Genomic DNA, 21,564 nt, shown 5'->3' on the forward strand with positions numbered 1-21,564 from the left:
CCTCTGCAAGGTGTCCCACAGATTACTGTGAGGTCCACAGCCATCACCCGAGGGCTTTGAGATGATGACCGCTAACCAAGGACTGGGCCAGGACCTAGACATCTGAAGGTCAGGCCTGGCCCTCCCCACCCCTCCAACCTCAGCACACTGAGCCCAATACAGGGCTTCCTCATAGTAAGCATCACCTCTGCAGTTGCCCTGTCTTGGGGCCCAAACTCAAAACATCCGCAATATTCAGACGGTTTTCTGCCACACACATGGGTCAGTGTGTTTCTATTTCCAGATAGAAAAAGAAGTTCAAAATACATAGAACAAGCACAGATACAGCATGCCCACAGGGCTGTTGTAGCCTCTGCCCCCACTCAGCATGGAGGGGGCCCTTCAGGAGACAAGGAGCTGACCTCACCCAGTGGGATGGATGGGGTTCAGACTCGAGGCAGGGAGTCAGTTCTGAAGGCAAACTAGAGGTGGTGGCAAGTCCAGCCCCCACCCCGGCCCAAGACCATCTTCCTGTAAGACAGGCCTGGTAGCGGGTGAGGGGACGGCACGGCTCAGTCGGAGTCACAGGCCTCTGGCTCGGTGGAGGCGGTGGTGGCCACTGCAGAAGCCAGGTTCTCCTCCTGGCCCTTCAGCCTCTCGCCTGGATGGGGGCAGATGGGAGGAGTGGAGCGGGGCCGCGTGCCTGCGCCACCGCCCGGAGGGCAGGGGGCCCCACCGTGCCAGGCCCCGCACTTACGGATCAGCTCAGCGATGGCCCTCTGGGTCCGCTTCTCCAGCTTCTCCAGTTTCTTGGCTACGTCTCTCTTGAGGTCCCTGGAGCAGGGAGGCAGGAGGAGGTGGAGGCTGAAGGCTGGCCCAGCGCGGCCCTGGGGCTCCCTCACCTCCAACAGCCCCTCTGGCATTAGGAACCATGGTGGTGTGCCTCCTCTCTCTCCCTTTCTGCATCCTCCAAAACCCAGCAGCAGCTGCCCTTTGCAGCCCCAGGGAGGCAGGGGCTAGCACCACAGCCCGCCCAACCCAGGGGGCCGAGCCGAGGCGTGCAGGCCAGATGGCCCCCAGGGCCCCCTCCCGGTCTGCTCCCCTTGGTCACCGCCAGGGAGTGACGCGCCCCGGCCCGCGGGGGGTCCTGCTCCTCCTCTGGCCCCAGTTCCCCTCACCCCCAGGAACTTCCACAAGCACACACACAGCTTCTTCCCCCTGGTTCGGGGTTTCCGAGGACATACGCCCCATCCTTTGTCTCGTCTAATTAGAACACCTTCAGCTGGTGCCCACTTGACACAGAACTGCAAGCGAGAAGGGTGGGGGACGGGTGCCTCTGGCCCAAGGTGAACACCTGGCCCTCTCTCATCCTCTGTCTCAGCCCAGTCACAGGGGCGCCAGGACAGTGAAGATTCCCATTTCAGAGAAGAGGGAACCAGGATCGAAGGGGGACAGGCTAGCTGGTGGCGGAAGTGGGGCAGAAGCCTACATCTGCCCTTCCTGCCATCTTGCCTCCACCCTCCGGCTCCCTGAGGACAAGGGTCAGCCTTGTTCAGATGGAGCTCTCTGAGGCGCAGTGGGCCCTCATCCTTTCGGAAGGGACATTTTGGAGGGGACTGCTGAACCCCCTCTGCCTGAGCCACTCCCCACCCTCAGGTGTCCTGCCCCGCCACGTCCCTCATTCTCCACTTACATCCTTCTCAGCACATACGTCAGACTGCAATTATACCCCAGGGCTGTCTGTCTCCACTGCCTGCCTCCTGCTGCGAGCCCATGCCGGGCACCAAGAACACCCGGCCAGTCTGCACTGGTCCCACACGGGCAACACTCACCAATCTGGCTTCCGGGGCGCGAGGTTGGCCAGGTCCTGGGAGGGAGCAGACACATGTCAGTGCTGGAGGGGCTCAGGAGAAGACGGGGACAGAGGTAGGAAAAGGGGAGGAAAGGGGGGAGCGAGAGGGCTGAGGGGAAGCAGGGAGGTAGAAAGGGAAGAAAGAAGTGAGGAGAAGGAAGGGTGAGTGAGGAGAGCGGGTGGGGAGGAGAAAAGGACCCGCGGAAGCAGCAGAGGACAGGGCCACCCCCAGCGCTCACCACTTCCTCGATGACCGGCTCTGGCTTGGCGGCCTCCAGCTGCTCCTTCACCTTCTCTTCCACTAGAGGGCGCAAGACACCAACGGATGCCGGTCGGAAACCAGCCACCACTCCCCGATGTGGCCAACTGCAGCCAGCAGCCGCAGGTCGCCAGGGGGTCTGCGCTTTCTTACCCCTGCCTCTCCCCTCAGCCCCTAACTCCCTAGAGGCAAAGACCTTGCCAAGGCAGCTCTGGAGGATTAGATTTGTGCTCTCAGGGCCCAAGGAGATGGGGAAGAAGACTGCAGGGGTGGGGTGGGGTGGGGTGTGGCTGAGTAGCTAACACTTTATTCTTTTATAGGATAAATGTACTTAAAATTAAAAACCAAAGAATAAAAACCGAGCCAGAGTCAGGGATCTGCATCATAAGAAGCACCCAGCACCCTCCGTGTGGATGGCTGTGGACAGGCCACAGCTGGCCAGATGCTCCCCATCCAGGCGTGACTGGGCCAGGCCCCTCAGCCCACCAGTGAGGACACCTCTCCCCACCGTCTGTGCCCCAGTGCTGCCACTCCCAGAGCTGGGTGGGTGTCTGCCTGCCCAGTGCTCTCCAGGAACCTGGACAGTCAGCCCCTCTTCAGGGTCTCTCTGACCCTCCAAGGGCCCACAGGACCCCTCCTCCTGTTCCTGCCGTCCAAGGGCCCAGGGCCACGTCCACCTCCCAGCTCAGAGAGTCCTCTGAGGGACCTTCCCTTGCAGTCCCTGGAAGGCCTGCAAGGCAGGGTGTGAGCGGGGCGAAGCAGGCGTGACAGGCCGCTTCAGTGCCCTGACCGCTTCTATTTGTCCATCCGCTGTGATGGTGATGGAGGGTCCCAGAGGCCCAGCTTCCAGCCCGGGCACTGCCAGTTATTCTCCAGGAGAGGGTGATGCCTGCCAAGGAGGAGGCGGCTGACAGGGCCACAGAGCCTACCTACCTGCGACTGGCTTGGCCTGGGGCACCCGCCTCTTCTTGAGGTCCTCATCCTCTGGGATGTAGTTCCGCAGCCTGAGTTCCCTAAAGGGCAGTGAGGACAAGCATAGAGGAAGTAAAGTGCGTGCGGGACACAGTCTCGTTCATCTCTTACACTTGCAGGCTGGCGCGAGATGAGGCACAGGAGCCGGTCACTTCCTGACTTTGCTCTCTCTGCAGATGACCTGGGACAGGCGGACAGCACGGGGATAGAAGCATCTCTGAGCCTCAGCCCCTCATCTTCCCGTTAGCAGCTAGGCTGTGTGCTCTCCCAAAGCCACACCTGCAATGGAGGTTCTCGAACAGAGCTGGGGCCAGGGGCACGCGGAGAGCACTCACTTTGTCTCTCCAGCATATTCTACTTGACAGTTGTGGCAACTGAGGGTCAGAGAGTTTGCACCAGTTTTAGAGGGTCACACAGCAGTGGCTGCAGCATGAGACAAGGCAAGCTATGACTCCAAGCGAGGACCAGAGCTCTTGGGCTGAGTTACTCCTAAAAGAGAAACCAGCGGTCACCCACTGGTTCCCCAAGCCTGCCTCCCACTCACAGCCTTCGTGTCCCGGAGCCTCAGACACATGTGGCAAGGGTGTGGTACACTGGGAGTGGCCAGCCAAGGCTGAGGGAACAGGCATGGCAATGTGCGAGGGCAGGAAAGCCACAATCCGCCTGGACAGCCATAAGTTGACACACCTCACTCCTGCACAAGGGCTTGAAAATCAAGCAGGGTGGACCCCATGACCTCTATGAAGGGGGGGCAGCCACGAGGAGCCAGAATTGCACACGGGCATTGGCCACCCACTGTGGTCAGTTGTTTTCCTTGCATCTCCTTGGGCAGGGCGGGCTGTACCAAGTGCTCCCTGGAGGCCTCCCTGGCTCAGCAGCTCATCAAATGCCAAGCTCCACACACAGCAGCCCACATAGAGGCCGGGTCCTCAGCTAACTCCACAGGGCACCAAAGAGAGAGAGGTCCTGGGAGCTGCTGCTTAATAAAAGCAAGAGAGACACTGGGACAGATCCCACGCCTTGGGGGAGGCAGAAGTGCCCCCCACCTGCCAGCCTGTCAGCCAGATGGGACTAGATGTGGGTCCTTCTTCCCCACAAGCTCTTCTGAGCCCTCTCTGCACTGCTGGCCCCTCGGAAGTCCTCGGAACATTTCCCCAACAGGAGGCCTCCTGCAGTCTCTCATCTAGGGGACCCTGTGTCCGTGCCAGGGAAATGTGGCTGATTTCTCCAGCTGCGGCACAGGCAAGCTCAAGTGAAGGAGTCCACAAGGTGTGTGTGGCTACACAAGTCAGCGAGGGGCACGGTCTCAACTCGGGGCTTTTGTGAGCCTCACCTGCCCTCTGCCAGGGCCCCCATGGCCTGCAGTCCTGGGGCTTGGCTAAACCCCCATGTCCCGGGGCCATACCAGCTGGGCTGGTGTGGAAGAAGCCTGCTGCCCACTCCCACGGTCTGCCTTCTCTATGAAGCAGGGACGCTGCCCTGAACCCCATCCCCTAATGCCTGCCTCAGGCCAGGAGGTAAATGCCAGGTCACTGAAGCACCGGCGGGGAAAGTGGGGCAGGATCGCTAATGCTGACTTTCATTTATAACAGGGTGGGGAGAAAAGCGGAAGAGAAACTGGGCATGGGAAGAAACCTGCAGGGATTAGTGAGAATGAAAAAACACCCTGCCACTCTCAGAAACCGGCTCCAGGAGCCTGGGCCCTGAGATGAGGGGAGAGAGGAGAGTCTGGTGGAAGCTGAGCCCTGAGATCATAGCACCCACACCCCAGCACCCCTTGGCTGGCATGAGGGGGACACAGCAGGGGAGGGGGGCGCCAGCGGCAACAGGCAAGAGCAGCATCAGCCAGTGGGCTGGCCGCTCAGCGACCACTGCCCCCAGCAGCCGAGCCGCCCGCCGTCCCTGTCCTCCCCTAGAGCTGAGCGCTGGTCATGTGGTCAAGAACCTGGGTCCCAGTCTCTGTGGGACTACCCCATCCTGAACTCAGATTTCCACACTTGTAAACAAGGAGGCCTGCTGGGTGTGTCGAGCTCTGTGGAGTGCGGTTCAAGCCCTGATTCACTCAGCTGAGAGCTAATGAGGAGACTAACCCACACTGATGTCCAATTAACTGCTCCTCCCGCCCCACCCCGATTACTGCCAAATGGCGAAAGTCTCTGGACAGAGTTCACGGGGCACTTGGTGCTGCTCTAGGGTCTAGCCTTTCTAACAAAGGACCAAGGTTGAATTCCCTCCTTCTGCAACTTAAAAAAAAGGTGGGGGGGCGGTGCGGAATTCACTCTTCTGGAGGCCACTAGAGGCACACGCTGGTTCTGCTACTCCAATGTCATGTTTTTAGAAATTTTTTTTAACCCCCATTTTAGAATGAAGTAGCTGCTCAGGGGAGGGGGTGAAAAGAGCCCCGTTCTGCCAACACCATGAAAGTGAAAGAGTGGAAGCCACTTAGTTGTGTCCGACTCTTTGCGACCCCATGGACTGTAGCCCGCCAGGCTCCTATGTCCATGGGATTTTCCAGAGAATGCTGAGGGTAGCTGTTCCCTTCTTTGGGGGATCTTCCCAACCCAGGGATCGAACCTGAGTCTCCCTCATTGTAGGCAAATTCTTTACCATCTGAGGCACCAGCCTGGGCCCAAATCCCAGCTCTGATGCTTCTGAGACAGGACGGGCAGGTTCATGCTTTCACTGGCCTCCACGTGAAAATCAAGGATTTCATTTCTCTTGAGGCTGTAGATGATATAGACTGTGGACATCAACCCTGAACAGAGTGGTGCTCTGCAGAGCAGGGGTCAAATCTCACAGGGGTGTCCCACTGCTGCCCTGGAAGCCCCCTCCCAAACCCTGAGTGCTCTCTGCCTGTTAGGATGAGATGAAGGCAGACTGTCCCGAAGGCAGATGGGAAGGAACAGCCCAGCAGACACACGTACAGCCTACAGAGGCTTCTCGAAATACTGCCCACAGCGTGGCAAGTGGCCCACAGCGTGGCAGGGATGTGCCTGTCACACACCAAGTGGCAGGGCGGGCCAGCGGCTGAGGCCAGCCAGAAAACAGCCTCCTATGTGTCTCCCTAGCGAGTCCTGGAGCGGGAGTGGCGCGACTCAGGGGCTGTGGGTGGGGGCCGCTCTGATCCGCACTGCCACATTGCTACATTGCTCACTGGAGCAATGTCTGCTGAATCAAGCTTGCGTCACCGGTCTGTGAGACGCTCTGGTACACAGCCGCCATCCTGGGGACCCAACTGACAGACGGGAGAAGGCCTGGCACTGGCCAGCCTAAAGGGCTCGGGCACTGGGCCAGAGCTGGGCCGGGCCTCAGCTGGGGTGGGACCTTTCTCCACACGGAAGTTGCAAAACCGGTTTTCCATCCCCATGAAGGAAGGTGAGTGGCCTAGTTCCTTCTGCGGTACATGACGCTCACCCAGGGTGAACCGCCGTCCCCGAGCGGTGACTGCTCTGGCTGGGTGCTGACCACGATCTTAAGCCAGGGGCTGTGGGGGCTGAGGGTTTGGGGCTGGCTTGTTCAGACACTTAACAGGACACGCTTCCCTGCCCCGTGCCCAACGGAGTGTGCAACGCCACCCGTTCCCTCCCACCTGGCCGGGTGGCCATGACTGTTGGCCACAAGCCCTACCCTCGACATACCTCCACGGCACACACCAACCGACGTGCCATCAGGAGGAAGTGACTGAGGGCTTATGAAAAACACAAGCAACTGACATGAGTGTCCCTTTCTGAGGCCAGGTTTCCAGGGCTGCGGGATCACCTCTCCTCTAGGCGGCAGGCAGTGGGGCTGTGTTAGAGGTGGGCCATGAGGGAAGGAGGGCTGGGAGAGGAAAGACCCAGCCCAGAGGAGAAGCGGGGGTCCTCCTGGGGGTAGGAACATGTCTTTCCTTCACACAGTACCTGGTCGGCCTTTGGGGAACTGACTCTCACTAAATGGGGATTTGGTTGTAGGGGAATGGGGCAGGATTTATCCTGAAGAGAGTAAGAAAAAAAAAAATGTTTTTAAGGTATTCTGAGCTATAGATTCCATGTAATACAAATGGAAACTCTAGCAAACTTTTTATTTATATTAGCTTATCATTATTTTTAATAAGTAGGCAACAATAGACACATACGCTTAGATGATGACGACATTCTGAAATTTTGAGAGGAACTGACAGGAGACAGTGTGCCCCTCCCACCGCCTCTGAAATACCCACAGGCGGGGCCACTAAGGACTGGGTTAAGATAACAGGGAGGGCACCACATCCAGAAAGCCCCCTCTTCCTCTGCCGCTTTCCACAGCGTGCCACTGTCCCCCTCAGTCACGATTTACTCTGTCACCTTCAGCAAGCTTTTAAAATAGATACTAAGCTGACTCTAAAATTTATAAGGAAAGCCAAAGGAACTAAAACAGCCATGATTCCAAAAAGGTCTCTGTGGACAGATGGGCCAGAGGACGGGCAGAGAGGAAGGTGGGTGACTCCCCAGCAAGGTTGGTGAGGGGTGAGGTACCAGGGTGCCTGCCTCTAGTCCTACTGGACTTTCCCATTTCCTCAGCCACCACCCCTGACCCTGCACTGTATCTGGGTAGATGACCGAATCTGAGACATGACTCAGGCTCCAGCCAGCAATCAAAAACCTGAGGACAAACCCAGGGGAAACCAAAGGGTCTCTCAGCAGTTACCACAGAAAGGCGGAAACTGCAGGCACCCACCGCCAAGCCCCTGAGCCTGCGGTCACTTGGCAAATAAAAGCGACGACCTGGCCTTCATCTCTGTCACCGGTGCGGGCTGCACAACGTGCTGGGGGGCTGAGCCCCAACGAGAAACCACAGAGCCCGGAGCTGAGGTGACCAGGGTCCCTGCACCAGCGTGGAGCATCACCAGCCTCCTCAGCGCAGGGCCGTCGCCATCTCTGAAAACAAGTGAGGTGGCGAGAGCCCCAGGGCCTCCGTGGGGATGGTGTGAACACACTTTGCAAACTGTGGAGTCACAGCACGCAGACACACATGCGCCCCTGTGGGCTTGAAAAGGCCCCATCTCATCTGAGGTCAGCGCCTGAACACAGAGGCGCAGACGAGGCACCGGTCCCCGGAGAGGGCTCCACTCACCCTGGCGGAGGAGGCCAGGGCAGGCTGCAGCGTCGGGAAGTCGCCGGCCCAGTGGCCCCCTCCTGCTGCACCCCCTCAATGCACAGCTCACCGGGATAAGCTTTCTCAGGGCCTCAATAGCCAGTACCGGGGACTTCCCTGGTGGTCCAGCGGCGGAGACTCCGCACTCCCAACGCAGGGGCCCGGGGTTCAATCCCTGGTCATGGAGCTCTAGAACCCATATACCGCAAGTAGGACCCAGTGCAGCCCAATAAGCAAATATTAAGGAAAAAAAAAAAGCTCCAGTCCTCACAGGGAGCAGGAACCCAGGCTGATGGCTGAAGCAGAGCTAGACACACCAGGGAGAGTCTGGACCTGATTCTGGGGTTGCTGTAGAACCATGTCACCCCAAGTATTTTAGAAGAGAGTGAGGAGACATAATGTGAGGGGTCTGGTGGCTAAAAAAATGGTTGGTGGCTGAGAGTCAGATAGCCAGTGAGGGCAAGGGTGCAGAAAAGGTTCCAACAGGAGGACCATCCTGTCTGAACAAAGTGGCCATGGGGTGGAGAGGCAGCAGCAGGACAGATGTGGACGGGACGATGCTGGGACGATGTGGAAACCAACAGGTACGGGAAGAGAGCTGAGTGCGAGGCGTTACCTGTGCTTCTCGCCTTCCTCCTCCCCTTCTCTGAGCTGCTTGGTGTTTGGCTCCCCGTCTTCCTTGTCCTGCAAAGGAAGGGAGAAACCACTGCTCAGATGAACACCCCTCCTTCCAGTCCACACCACCCAGGCAACTAACGGAGAACAGGATGGCCTGGCGAGGACCAGCCTGGGGTTCCAGCCAAGCACATGCCTGATGTAGCTGACAGGCACGGTGCTGGAGCCGCCCTTCCACCCCTCGGCTCCCCCAGCAGAATTTAAAGCCCCTGACCCCAGCCCAGGCCCAGACCCAGGGAGCCCTCAGATCGCATGCGCTGGAAGAGCTGGAAGGTCATGGGTGCTGAGATGATGCCGGTCAGGGTCGAGGAGGGCCCACGCTGGCAGGCCACCAGCCACCCTCATGGGTCTGGATGGAGCCACCCTCAGGAGTCGGGAGGGACAGAGCGAAGACGAGTCACCAGGAGCCAGGGCAGGACAAAAGCTCAGGCCTCCTGAAACCCCTCCAGGCCAGAGGCTTCTCCAGAGATACCTATTTGGCTCACTGCAGGAGAAGTATCACTCAAGTTAGGACCAGGCTTGTACAAGTTCATTCTTGCAATGTATTAAGAGGGGCAGAGGGGAGGGGAATTGGTTTGAACTTTCTATGGGAACAATTTCTTCTAAATCTGGTTCTTTAAAAAAAAAACGTATTTATTTGTCTGTGACGAGTCTTAGTTGCAGCACGTGGGATCTTCCATCTTCGCCGTGGCATGCATGTGAACTCTTGGTTGCAGCATGTAGGATCTAGTTCTCTGATTGGGGGTTGAACCTGGCCCCCTGCCTTGGGAGCGTGGAGTCTCAGCCACGGGACCACCAGGGAAATCCCTAAATCTGGTTCTCTTCTCTTCCTTGGCACGCCTGGACTTCCTTCCCCCACACCACCATCCTCCCCAGCCTCTCTGGAGGTCTAGAGAAGCCACGTTCATCTCAACCCCGACGGAGTACGCTTGCTCTCCAGGTACGCCGAGAGCACGGCAGAAAGTCACCCTGTGCTGTTTCCACTCCTTCCTTACCACAAGACCGCGGCCGCTGGATCAGACCTGCCCGCAGACAAGTGAACACGGAGCATGCTCTCGCATACGTGGGCCCCCGCCCCCAGTGCCTGTCCTGAGAAGCCCTGGGACACAGCCCTGTCGGGGGTCTCCCTGCACGCCAGGGCTGGCCCTTCAGAGGGAGTCCCTGTGCCCCTGATTACCAGCCATGACCTGCCTTTGACTCTCTGGAGCATGTTTCGAGGAGACGATCGGAAGCTCCTGCCACGGGGAACCTGCTGCCAGGGAGATAAGAACATATAAAGTCTAAGTAAAACAGCTGCTCGTGTCACCTCTCCTAGAGGTTTGTTTATGCTACTGACACGGCCTCCCTCAGGGTGGCACTCACATTATGAGTCACTTCCTGCCAGTGTTTGTCATGGAGACCCTGGGAGCCACCAACCCCGGCTGGGAGGTCTGGCCCAGAGAAAGGTTTCTGTGATGTGAACAGGGCAAGATGCTGACCTGGCTCTCAACCCGGGTGGCTCAGTCTCCTGGGGAGGAGGTGGCAGGAATGAATGACAGCAGCTACCTGAGTGAGGTCAACATGGGTTTGTGGGGTGGGTGGGTGGGGGGGCTTCCTACCTTCCTACTGAGGGGTGGGCAGAATGCAGGTGTCATAGGATGGGGAGATAGGAGCAGGAAGGGCGTTCCCAGAGGGGAGCAAGCTTGAGCAAAGAGCGGGTGTGGTCTGAAGAACACACAGGTGGTTGGAGCACATACACACAGGTGAGGTTGTCAAGGTTGGGGCGGGGGGCGGTCACATAGGGCTCTGGCCAGGGTTCTTAGGCAACGGGAGCCAGAGGAGACCGCGGGAACTACAGGCGGAAGGACCAGGGGCCTTTCCCAGAAGCCTGCTGATGAGGCTGGGAAGGGAGGCACAGAGGCAGAGGCAGATTTGGTGATGGCCAAAGAGATGGGAGAGCAGAGTATAAACTCTTAACTAAAACAGAAGTCAGGGTTCCCCATGTGGCTTCCCACCTGCGGACACCCCTCCCTGACAAATGCTAGTGATTACACAAGCCAGCGGAGCCTGGCGGCCGACAGTCTAAAGGGCTGCAAAGAGTCGGACGTGACTGAAAGAAGAACACACGCACACAAGCCAGAAGCCAGGACATTCAAACTCCTTCCTAGCTGCAGCCAATGGACTCCCAGATGGCCAGCGGGCCTGCCTCAGGGGACGAGGTGATGGACACACACATACCCAACAGCAAGGACAGAGGAGAGAACAGCAAAGGCCCAGCTTGCCCCTCAAGGGGGCTGGTGGGCAAGCCCCCAGCAAGACCTCTTTCCCTGCGGGCTCTGCTAACCTGGCCAGCTCGGGGCAAAGGGTGGGGGCTGTGGGAACAGCCTTTGGGAGCCAGTCCTTTGCAAATCCCATGCCCGTTTCCCAGCCCCCGAGCAAGAACAAACTCAGCAGTGTGTCTGTCACCACCCTCCCCGGGTCCCGGAGACGCTCAAGTGTCTCGGCAAAGGCCAAGTTACTCATTAATAAGTGAGAAAACACCCAACGATCTAAATGACATTTACAGAAAACGTCCCGCAGTCTGGTGGGCGGCTGCGGCAGTGGTGCAGGCTGCGGAGGTCAAGGAAGCCCCCTGTAGTCGGGAGAGCAGGGTCTGTGTGAGAGCAGGGGCTCAGGAATGGTACCCACGTGTGTGTGGGGCGTGGGAGCGGGTGAACAAGTGAGCAGGCCACATGAAGGTGCGCTGCAGTCGCCGTTCAAGGCAACTCGGGTAGCACGGTGAGCGTCCATGAGAAGGGTGTGGCTTGGGGAGACCCTGGCCTGGCTCACAACGCTCACACTGCTAGGCAGGGTGATAGGAGGCACTGACCAGCCTCATGGTCCACCCAGCCCGAGAGACTCTTGAAGACCCTCAGATCTGAAGGATTCAGGACCGCCGCCTTTTAAGCCCTCAATTCAACCCAGGGGGGAAGCTGCCAAATGGCCCTTAGGGAAAGGAAAGACTGGCTCGGGGTCACAGAACGTGTCAGCGCTGGCTGTGGGTCTGGGTCGAGGTCTTCCTGAACCCAGCCCTGCATTCCTGCCAAGGAGATGGGAGAGGCACTTACTTTCTAAAAACAGCTCTGGCCTCGGGCTCTTCTGCCACGCTCCCCCCGCGGATCAGACCTGGCCTTGTGAGATCAGACCAGTCACAGCCAGCTGGGCCAACGTCCACACCCTGGAGGACACCCAAGGGTGTGCAGGCAGAAGGCCCGAGGTGCACGGCGTCCCAGGGGATCTGGAGACTCCTCACTGCCCCCCAGACCCTTAAATCCAACTCACTGCCTAGCCCCTCCAACACACACCTTCCCCAAACCCCACCCTTTCCCCTTCTTCCAACCCCATGGTCCCCACCGCAGCCAAGCCCACAGCTACACGCCCTCTGCTTTGGAGAGCACCACGGCCTGCTGCGTTCTCTCCTTGTCTTTCTAATCCCCCTCCCCTACCTCTCTCTGCACCTTGTCCATCCACATGGATGGAGCGTGCGCTCTTCTGAAAGCTCTCATTGGTCCCCACACCCTCCGGACAAGCTCAGGACTACAGCATCCCCCTCGCAGCCTCCCCAGGCCCAGCCCACTGCCCGTAGCCCGTCCGCACTGGCCTCATCCACACACTGGACCCTTCGTCTCAAGTCCTGTCCATTCTGATAACCCCAAAGACGGCCCACCTGGCCAGTCGAGACACCAGCTCAAAGGCCACCTTCTCAAGGCCACCTTCTGAGGTGACTGGGCTCTGTCACCCCTCTGGGCCCAGGACACAGGCCTGTGGTCATTCCTACTCATCATTGGCCCCCTTCCTCAAGTCCCTCTTGGTGGGGGGGTGTCTCCTGGACTCCCTCCAGGCATAGCCTAGAGCCGGGACTAGATCACCTTCATGAACTCTTTGCCAACTTTACCAACTCTTCAACTCTCCTCACCAACTCCAGAAGAGCCAAATTCTTACAACACCAGTGGCTCAGGGCAGGGAAGTCCTGGCCTGGCCCGGGGTCCTCCCCACAGCCCACCTGTCCGTTCCTGGAGGTGCCTCACATTTCTGACCCCAGCCCAGGTTTCCACACGAGAGCCCCATCCCTGCTCTCACCCTCCTCACAGCCCATAGGAGGAAGGCGCCGCGGAGGCAGGACTTCAGGGGTTCTCAAAAACAGGCCTGCCCCAAACGGAGCCTGACTAACCTGTTTCATAACGCTTGAAATCCTTTTGCCAGAAACAACACTTTTACAAATAAAATTAGTCTTGTGCAAGATTGGTGTTATTTTTTCTTTACACATATGATAAGAATTCATCTTGGCCTGAAGTTTTCCTTTGTGAGGTTTTAGGTAAGAGGCTCATTAGATTTCCTTTTTCTTCTTGAGTCAATCTTAATACATAGTGTCTATCAAGGAAATTTCCATTTATACTGAAATTACTGGCCAAAGTCACTTATAATATCCTCTTATTATCCTTTTAATGTCTGCAGGATTTATGGTGATATCCACTGATACTGATAATTTGCATTTTTTCTCTTTCCTTATTAGACCAGCTAGAGATTTATCAATTTGGGGATACGTTCAGACTTGGTGCTTTGGTGGGGGGTTGTTCTTAATTTGTGGGCCATCCCTGATTGAGGGACTAAAATCCCATATGGCATGTGGTGCAGATAAATTTAAAAGAGAGAAAGAAAATAGGCTCCAAACCTTAGTCCCCTAGGAAGAGGGGAAAGTGGCCCTGGTTTGAGCCGTTCCAGCCCCGACTTGGCCCAGGATGGGGAAAAGTCACAGAGAGACGGGCTCAGATGCCAGGATTGGGGAGCAGAAGGGGACTGACAACGTGGAGGGTGAATGGGCATGTTCCACTGCACCACCCTGCCACACATCTTCAGAGCCAGGGCACCTTGGGAGAAGGCACAGGGACTTCCTGTCAGGGGCAGCTGCAGCAGAAGCTGTGTGCCAAGGGCACTTGAGGGTAGGGCAGTCACCCAGAGTCTGACTCATCCTGCGGAGCCAGTGATAAGAGCCACCATGCCTGGACATAGACGCTGCACAGCGCTCTACTGCCCAGAGATGGGGAATGGAGTGGGCAGGAGGGTCCGAGCCTCGTGGGCAGTGATATTCGTGGGCTGTAGGGGCCCTGACTCTGCGCCCTGGCACTCAGCCTGCTGCTAGGACCACCTGGCCTGTGTGCCCACTGTCTGCCCAGGAGACAGGGAGATCCCTGAAGGCAGATGCTTGTCTTACCCTTGGGCCTGACACCGCCTACAGAAGGCACAGCTCATGGCCTTGATTTCACCTTGCTGTGTGACCTTGGGCAAGTCATTCAACCTCTCTGGTCTGGATTTTCTCATCTATGAAGTGTGATGATCACACCAACATCATGGCCCTGTTATAAGAAAGAAATGATCAGGGAAGAAAGAGGAAGGCCTGCAGCTTGGGTGACAAGACAGCAGACCCTGAGGGCAGGAAGGGCTGCGGAGAAGCCACAGGCCCAGACTGCCGGCACCTGCGGAGGCCATGAGGACTGTTCACTTTCACTGTCTCCACCAGGCATTCTCTGCAGTCCCCAGAGCATTAAAATGTCTGCTTCACAAACACGTCAGAAGGCGTGTCAGACAACGGGCATGGGGGGGACAGGTCTCCTGTTCCCCTTGGTTCAGGGCTCCACCAGGAATCAGAGGTCAGCAGGGGAGGGTGGGGACTAACGGCCCCAGAGCCGCCCAAGCTTTTAAGGGTGCGGACATTCTCTAAAGGCTTGTGAGCGGAGAGAACAAAGCTACAGGGAGCGGAGGGCTGGGAGGACAGAAAGGGAGAGGGAGATAAGGCTGCTGATAAGAGCCCGGAACTAGGTCAGGGCCAGAGCGGGTGGGGTGGGGGGGAGACAGAACAAGGGGGTGCCTGAAGCGGGAGGAGTCAGAGACGACTGAGGTCCTGACCAGGGGAGAATGAAGGTGCCTGAGACAAAAACGGTGCCAGGGCTGAGGGGACGAAGAGAAAGGGTGCAGTGGCTTTCAGGCTGTCCAGGGTTGAGGTCCGATGCCTGGACTCTGATGATGGTTGGCGCAGACATAGGCCGAGGTTCCAGCGCACAGCCTTGCCCTGGACGACCGCTGGCGTCCTGCATGTGGCAGAGAAACATGGGGAGATGGCCCCAAGCCAAGTCTGGTCCTATTCTGGTCACAAGTGCAAACGGGGAACTAGTCACGCTCAAAGGAGGCGGCATGTCCTCCAGCAGTCTGTTGTTATGGTTTAGTCGCCCAGCCGTGTCCAGCTCTCTGTGACCCCATGGCTGCAGCGCACCAGGCCTCCCTGTCCATCACCATCTCCCGGAATTTGCCCAAGTTGATGTTCATTGTATCGGGGATGCCGTCCAGCCTTCTCACCCTTTGACACCCTCTTCTTCTACCCTCAATCTTTCCCAGCATCAGGGACTTTTCTAATGAGTTATCTGTTCGCATCAGATGACCAAAACACTGGAGCTTCAGCTTCAGCATTAGTCCTTCCAGTGAATATTCAGGGCTGATTTCCTTTAGGATTGACTGGTTTGATCTCTGTGCTGTCCAAGGGACTTTTAGGAGCCTTTTCCAGCCCCACAGTTCAAAGGCATCAATTCTTTGGCGTTCTGCCTTCTTTACGGTCCACCTCTCACAACCATATATGACCACTGAGAAGACCATAGCCTTGACTACACAGACCTTTGTCCAGCAGTCTACCAGTCAAGAAATACTGACTGGCTCCCTTTTGCTAGGCACTCCACACTGGGTGCCAAGAAGGGAAAAAAAGAACCGGTAGGTACCGCCTGTTCGCAGCCAATGTGGGCACTCAGCCTGGGTCCATGGACAGGATTTCATGATCAGACACACACGCAGGCCCGCTGTGCAAAGGCTAATTGTTCCAGAGGAAGAATCCACAGCTCTTCAGATTCTCAGCGGGGTGGTGGCCCAGAGGAGGAAAGGAAAGGTCACAGGGGCTTCTTTGGGTGGCACCTGAGGTGTCTGAGGAGGCTTGCCAAAGGAAATACCACCTTTCTTTCTCTCTTGTTTTCTTTTTTTTGGGGGGCCCTGTGGCATTTGGGATCTTAGTTCCTGAACCAGGGATCGAACCCGTGTCCCCTGTGGTGTAAGTGTGGAATCTCAACCACTGGCCCATCAGGGAAGTCCCCCACTTTCCTTGCACTTTAAAGGCTGAGTGGGACTGGGGCTGGGAGGAGGGCAGCAGAGGGGACGAGCACCCTGAGTGTGCAGAGGGTTAACAAGGACCCTCCCACGGCCCCCACGGCCCCCGCAGGAAAGCCACTGGGACGAAACACTGAGGGCAGAGCAAAGACAAACCCCCTCCTTTCCTTCACACACAGCCAGCCTGGACCAGTCCCCCTGCGCAGCGAGGCAAGGCTCCCAGCTCCTGCCCAGCCCCCCGGAGGATGGATGCACTGTGGTCTGCACGAAGCCAGGCGGCAGGGCTGGACAGACCAGCGGTCGGAAAATCCCTCTCCATCACTTACTGGTGGTGGGCACCTAAAGGACCTCTCTGAGCCTCCGCTAGAGGCTCTCCCCACTCCGCTAAAGTGGGGCTGGTGCTCTGTCCCAGGGTGTTTGAGGATTAAAGACACTAACTCGGGATCCGCCATCTGGGGCAGAACCCTACATGATACCCAGTGTGGGAGAGAACCGCTGGCATCCTGGGATGTCCTGAGCCCTGCCCTCCATCAGCGGTGGGGCCTGGAAAACCAGGCGTATCCTCTCCTTTCCTCGCCACCACCCGCTTCCCTGAGCCCTCGGTATCCTTTTCTGATAGTGCTTCTTTATTTTCTGCCAAGTTTCTGTAAGTGACCAACTGTTCATTTTGAAAATTGAGACTCAAATGAAGAATGGCCTGTCTGATTCCCTCAGGGGCCCCAGGCTGGGAGAGCAGACACCACATCTGTGAGGCTTCCCTACAGAAACCTCTTTCTGCATCCACCACAGAGCTCCACGGCAGCTGGAAGACAGTTGGTAGGTTGCGGCACTTTCCCCCCCGGCTGTGGGCAGGCTGAAGGTTACACCCCTTTTTAACAGAAGGGCGTTCTTCCCAGTCAGGCCATCAAGTGATAACTGTCCCAGACATTTGATTTTACCTTGATTTGCCTATTCGAGATTTTGCTTGTCATCTGTCTTCCTAGATTAAGCTACAAAAGGCTTGCCCATCACTGCTCCCCAGCACCTGACACATGGCAGCAGGTGACAATGGAGAACAAATGAATGGGCAACCTGGGGTGGGGGCAGGGAGAGGCAGGATGCACATGGTAATTCACCCCCTGACAGACAAGGCTCTCCTCCCCACGTGGTCTGGGCCGCCAAACTGCACTCACGCACCAGGCATCACTATCCTTGCCTCCAAGGATGCAGGGTCTGAGGCCTGGTGACACCTAACACAGGTCTCTGTGCGTGTCGGACCCCAAGGTCTTTCCGTCAGTTTGAGACAGACAGACAACTGGAAGCCAGTTCCCTGCTGCTACATACATGGTTCCTTCTACCAACACATCTGCTTGTTCACCCCTTAGCTGTCTGTCCTACCCTCCCCCTGTCAATTATCTGCACCTCTTCTTTCCTGGAGAATGAGGGCAAATAAACCCCAACCGTGCCCACTTCCTAAGAGAGTGGGAAGGATCGAATATAACAAGGTTCCACACAACATTAGAAGGCTTCCCAATAGCAGGTGAGCTCTGGGGAGGGCGGGACCCAGCTGTTCTTCAACTCTGTTCTACTGTATCTCCTAGCAGTCATAACAGGATGCCAAGCAACTGACTATTCAATGAATGGAAATAACATTATTTAATTCATCAGCATAAAAAATAGTAAGGTCAGCACTGCTTTCTCCTCTCACAGATAAGAAAGTTGGAGGCCTGGGGATGTTACTGTGAAGTAACTCGCCCGGAGTCCTGCTGCTCGGGCTTGCCGGCGCCCCAAGGGGAGGGTGGGCCTCCAGCCTCGGGGTCTCCACAGAACCTCGGCTCTGACCCTCCTTCCGCCTACCTCAAACACTCAGAGGGTCTCACTGGCGTCTAACGTCACTCCACCTCACATCATAGGGCTGACATCCCTTCCTGGTGTCATCTCTGGGAAACGCAACCAAACTACGAGGAGCCCCAGGTACGGCTGTTTCTGGGTCAGGAACTCCCGTCCCAGGAAAGCACCACGGAGACAGAAGGGCGACATACACAGAGGTGCTCCCCCTGTGTCTCTTGTGATACGGAGCAGTGGGGCCCGGAGGAGGCTGTGACCTGCGGGCACAGGGAGGCAGGCCAGCGGCTCACACCCCCTGCCAGTCGGTCACTGGAGTAGCCACCTGACGGGCATCACCGCGAGACAGGACAGGATGCAGGGGGCGTGGAGCCACACACGTGAGCGTGAGCGAAGCCATGGTGACACTGACGCGGGACGGTCACACAACAAGGCTGTGGGCAGTGCTTCCTCCGTTTCCTTTCCTTCTGTTGTCAAATGACTTACGAAATGACTTAAAGACATAAGCGACCGGAGGAGCCCAGCTGCCTGCTGCTCCCTGTCTGGCCTGTGCTCTCACCCTGGACTCTCCTGACCTTCACCTGCCCCAGCGGGCCAGCAGGGAACCCATAGGTAGCCCTCAGGCCCGACCCAGCCCGGTCAGGGTTTAATGACCTTTCTCAAGCCGAAAACAAAAACAAAAACCCCAGCACTGCTGGGGAGAGAGGAGGGCAGATGGAGGCCTGCACATACTGCGGCCCTAAGCGCCCAGGGACAGGGCCCGGCGGTCCAACCAGCAGCCAGGCTGCAGGCCGAGCGCCTCCAATCAGGCCAAATGTCTCCCTGTGAATAATCAGCCTGAAGATTTCAGTTACGAAGTTAACAGGTGGTGATCCGTGAGGTCACCCCCCTCCCCTCCCTGGCCCCACCATTTCCCTTTTTTGGAGGGAGGGGGAAAACGCCTCCCCCGCCACAAAGCAGAACTCACAGCCCCCGGGACTTCCTCACCGTGCGAGGCTCACAGCTAAAGCCAGAGCAAGCGAATCCCAATGGCAAATGGTAAGGTCCCCGAAGGCCCCCTGCCTGGGGATGGGACAGCCACATGCGGCTCTGGGGGACTGGCCACAGGGGACAGTCAGAGTCACCAGGCCCAGCTGATCAGCTGTGGGGAATTGAACAGCCCCCTGGAACCCCATGGTGTCTGACCCTCTCCAGGTCGGCCAGGCTGGAGAACAAACAGCTTCTGCACTTGAACTGTGGCTGATGGGTGGGGCTCTGAAGTGGAGTCCTGGAGGGAGGCCCGAGGGTGCCTATCTCCTGTGTGTTCACCATCTTGGATTCCATGGAAACAGGGCCTGAAAACTGGGAGTGGCCCCTGAAATGACACTGTCCCACCTCCCCCAGACACCTAAGCACACATGCCCGTTCACACCAACGGTGGTGCCCCCAAATGGTTCTCCCAACAGCCACCAACAGGACAACATCAGGGCTCCTGTTACCAATGTCACGTGGCTGGCTTTTTACAAGCCTGTGACCCCCTAAAACGAGCAGCTCTTCATGCGCACAGCAGTCAAAGCAAGCCCACTCCATGACTGAGCAACAGACTCACTAGACTTCACACACCGTGAGGTTGATCTTGCTGGCATGGCTGCCGCCCGCAGACTTTTAAATAAGCCCCTGCTGCTGCTGCTAAGTCGCTTCAGTCGTGTCCGACTCTGTGCGACCCAGAGATGGCAGCCCACCAGGCTCCCCTGTCCCTGGGATTCTCCAGGCAAGAACACTGGAGTAGGCTGCCATTTCCTTCTCCAATGCATGAAAGTGAAAAGTGAAAGGGAAGTCACTCAGTCGTGTTAGACTCTTCACGACCCCATGGACTGCAGCCTACCAGGCTCCTCCGCCCATGGGATTTTCCAGGCAAGAGTACTGGAGTAGGGTGCCATCGCCTTCTCCCCTGAACTCCTCCCAAACTCCTGCTTTTCTTCCAGGAAAATCTCAGCCGAACCAACTCCCAGATCACGTGCCCGTTGAACTGCTTCAATTCGTCGTTCTGATGTTTATGTAGTGCCCCGAGTCCTGTAACCTGGCAGAGGTGACTAAGACATGACTTGCTGCCCTCAGGGAGCTGAGGGGCAGGTGAAAGAGGAAGCAGACAGGTGAATGGAGAGTTCCCGCAGAGCCGTGGGAATGCAGGGTGACTAACAGCTGGGCGGAAGATGAAATTCAAGCTGACCTGGAGGGACAGTCAGTCAAAGCAGAGCAGGCAGGGCAGCGCAGGGAGTGCCAGAGTTACTGGAAACAGTGGGCGTGTGAGGCTGGGCCCTGTGTCCGAGGGGCGGGCAGAGACCCCGATGGTGCCCTTGGAGGAGGAACTGGCAGGGAAAGGCCTGCCCCGGGGGCCACAGACTTCATCCACAGGCAGCGTGAAACCAGCGAGCAGTCGAGGACAGGCAGGGGGCAACAGTGTGATGGGGTGTTCACAAAGAACATTCGGGAAGGGCCAGAGAGGAAAGGGCAGCGGTCACTGGTTGAGGCCACAGGAAAAACAAGCCAGGAATGGGTTAAAAAGGCTGGCAGATGGCAGCTGCCCCCTGGGTGTGTCTGGAGGGACAGCCCCTGCCAGCCGCACGGTGCCAGGCTGTGCTCACACAGCTGCCCACGCTTCACCAGTGCACACGGGGCCTCTGGCCCCCACAGCCACCCCTGGGGTCAGGCATTATCATCCCATCCAGACGACGCCAACGAGGTTCAGAACAGCTAAGGAGCTTACTCAACAGTTCACAGCTAATAAAAGACAGGTCAGCTTTTAAACAGAGGTTTCTGATTGCAGCACGCCCCCAAAACTCTTTCAAATAAACAGCCTCAAGGCTTGGGAGTGCTTTCCGCACAGGAGCCACCGAAGGATCACCACGTCCATTACCGAGTGAGAAAAGTAACAAAGCCACCAACTCTAGGGCTGCAAAGACCTCAGGTCCAACAAGAACTACATCCAGAGGCCCAGGACACGCGTTCAATCAGAATCTTGCAGGGTAAGACCCAGGAATCTGCATGTTTCAAGGGCTGGCCCACTCTGGGGTCACGATTCCAGTGAATGGCCCCAGCTGAGGAGCCTCTGAGTCAGACCACATCCCTCCTCTCAAAGAGGATGACCAGTGGGGGGAAGTGACCTGTATGAGGCCACCCCAAGCTGCCTGAGGGCTTACTGTGGTCATCGGGGTGGCCTCTGCATCAGAGTAGACAGGATGAGAAGAAACAGAGAAATCTCTCATACAACATAAACACAGGCCACGAGAGACCCAGGCAGAGCGCAGCATGAGAAGGCCAAGAGCTGGGCTGGTCTAGACCTGGGGTCTCTTGATTTCAATCAGACTGGTATGTTGTCTATTTTATCACGTTGCCTGGAGCCACGCAAGAAGGTGACTGGAACTTGAATTCCCAGGTCATTCTATGGGCTGCCCAGTGCCCACCCACACCCTTCTCTTACTTGGGAAGGCTCCATGTGGAGTCCTGGGAGAGGACGAGCCAGCTTCACGCTCTAGAAGCTGAAAGTGCCCACTACTCGCTGTCCCAGCAGGGAGAGGGGCCAGCAAACAGACTTCTCTCTGGAAGTGTTGGCAGCAAGCAAGCTGCTGTGTCTAGACATTTGAGGGCAAGCCCTTTTCCTGTGAAACGCTGGGCTTCTTTCTGACTGCCTATCTCCAAGGTATGCTCTCTTTTCTTTAATGAACTAACCAGCCAGAACAGATTTCTGTTG

The 21,564-nt window shown here is 57.2% G+C and overlaps 1 protein-coding gene across 1 annotated transcript in view; it reads right to left on the reverse strand.

Moving 5' to 3' along the window:
• Nucleotides 1-237: 237 nt before the first annotated feature.
• CCDC12 (coiled-coil domain containing 12) overlaps nucleotides 238-21,564 on the reverse strand; it is a 36,365-nt gene continuing 15,038 nt past the window's right edge. Inside the window, exons 2-7 of the mRNA XM_027523861.1 lie at nucleotides 8,791-8,858; nucleotides 3,024-3,103; nucleotides 2,071-2,132; nucleotides 1,812-1,846; nucleotides 737-813; nucleotides 238-640 (exon numbers count right to left, since the gene is read on the reverse strand). Of these exons, the coding sequence (XP_027379662.1) occupies nucleotides 552-640; nucleotides 737-813; nucleotides 1,812-1,846; nucleotides 2,071-2,132; nucleotides 3,024-3,103; nucleotides 8,791-8,858 (411 nt within the window). The 3' untranslated portion in view covers nucleotides 238-551. The remainder of the gene's footprint in view (nucleotides 641-736; nucleotides 814-1,811; nucleotides 1,847-2,070; nucleotides 2,133-3,023; nucleotides 3,104-8,790; nucleotides 8,859-21,564) is intronic.

The sequence above is a fragment of the Bos indicus x Bos taurus genome, chromosome 22 (genome assembly GCF_003369695.1).
Source record: "Bos indicus x Bos taurus breed Angus x Brahman F1 hybrid chromosome 22, Bos_hybrid_MaternalHap_v2.0, whole genome shotgun sequence".
NCBI classification, from domain to species: Eukaryota; Metazoa; Chordata; class Mammalia; order Artiodactyla; family Bovidae; genus Bos; species Bos indicus x Bos taurus.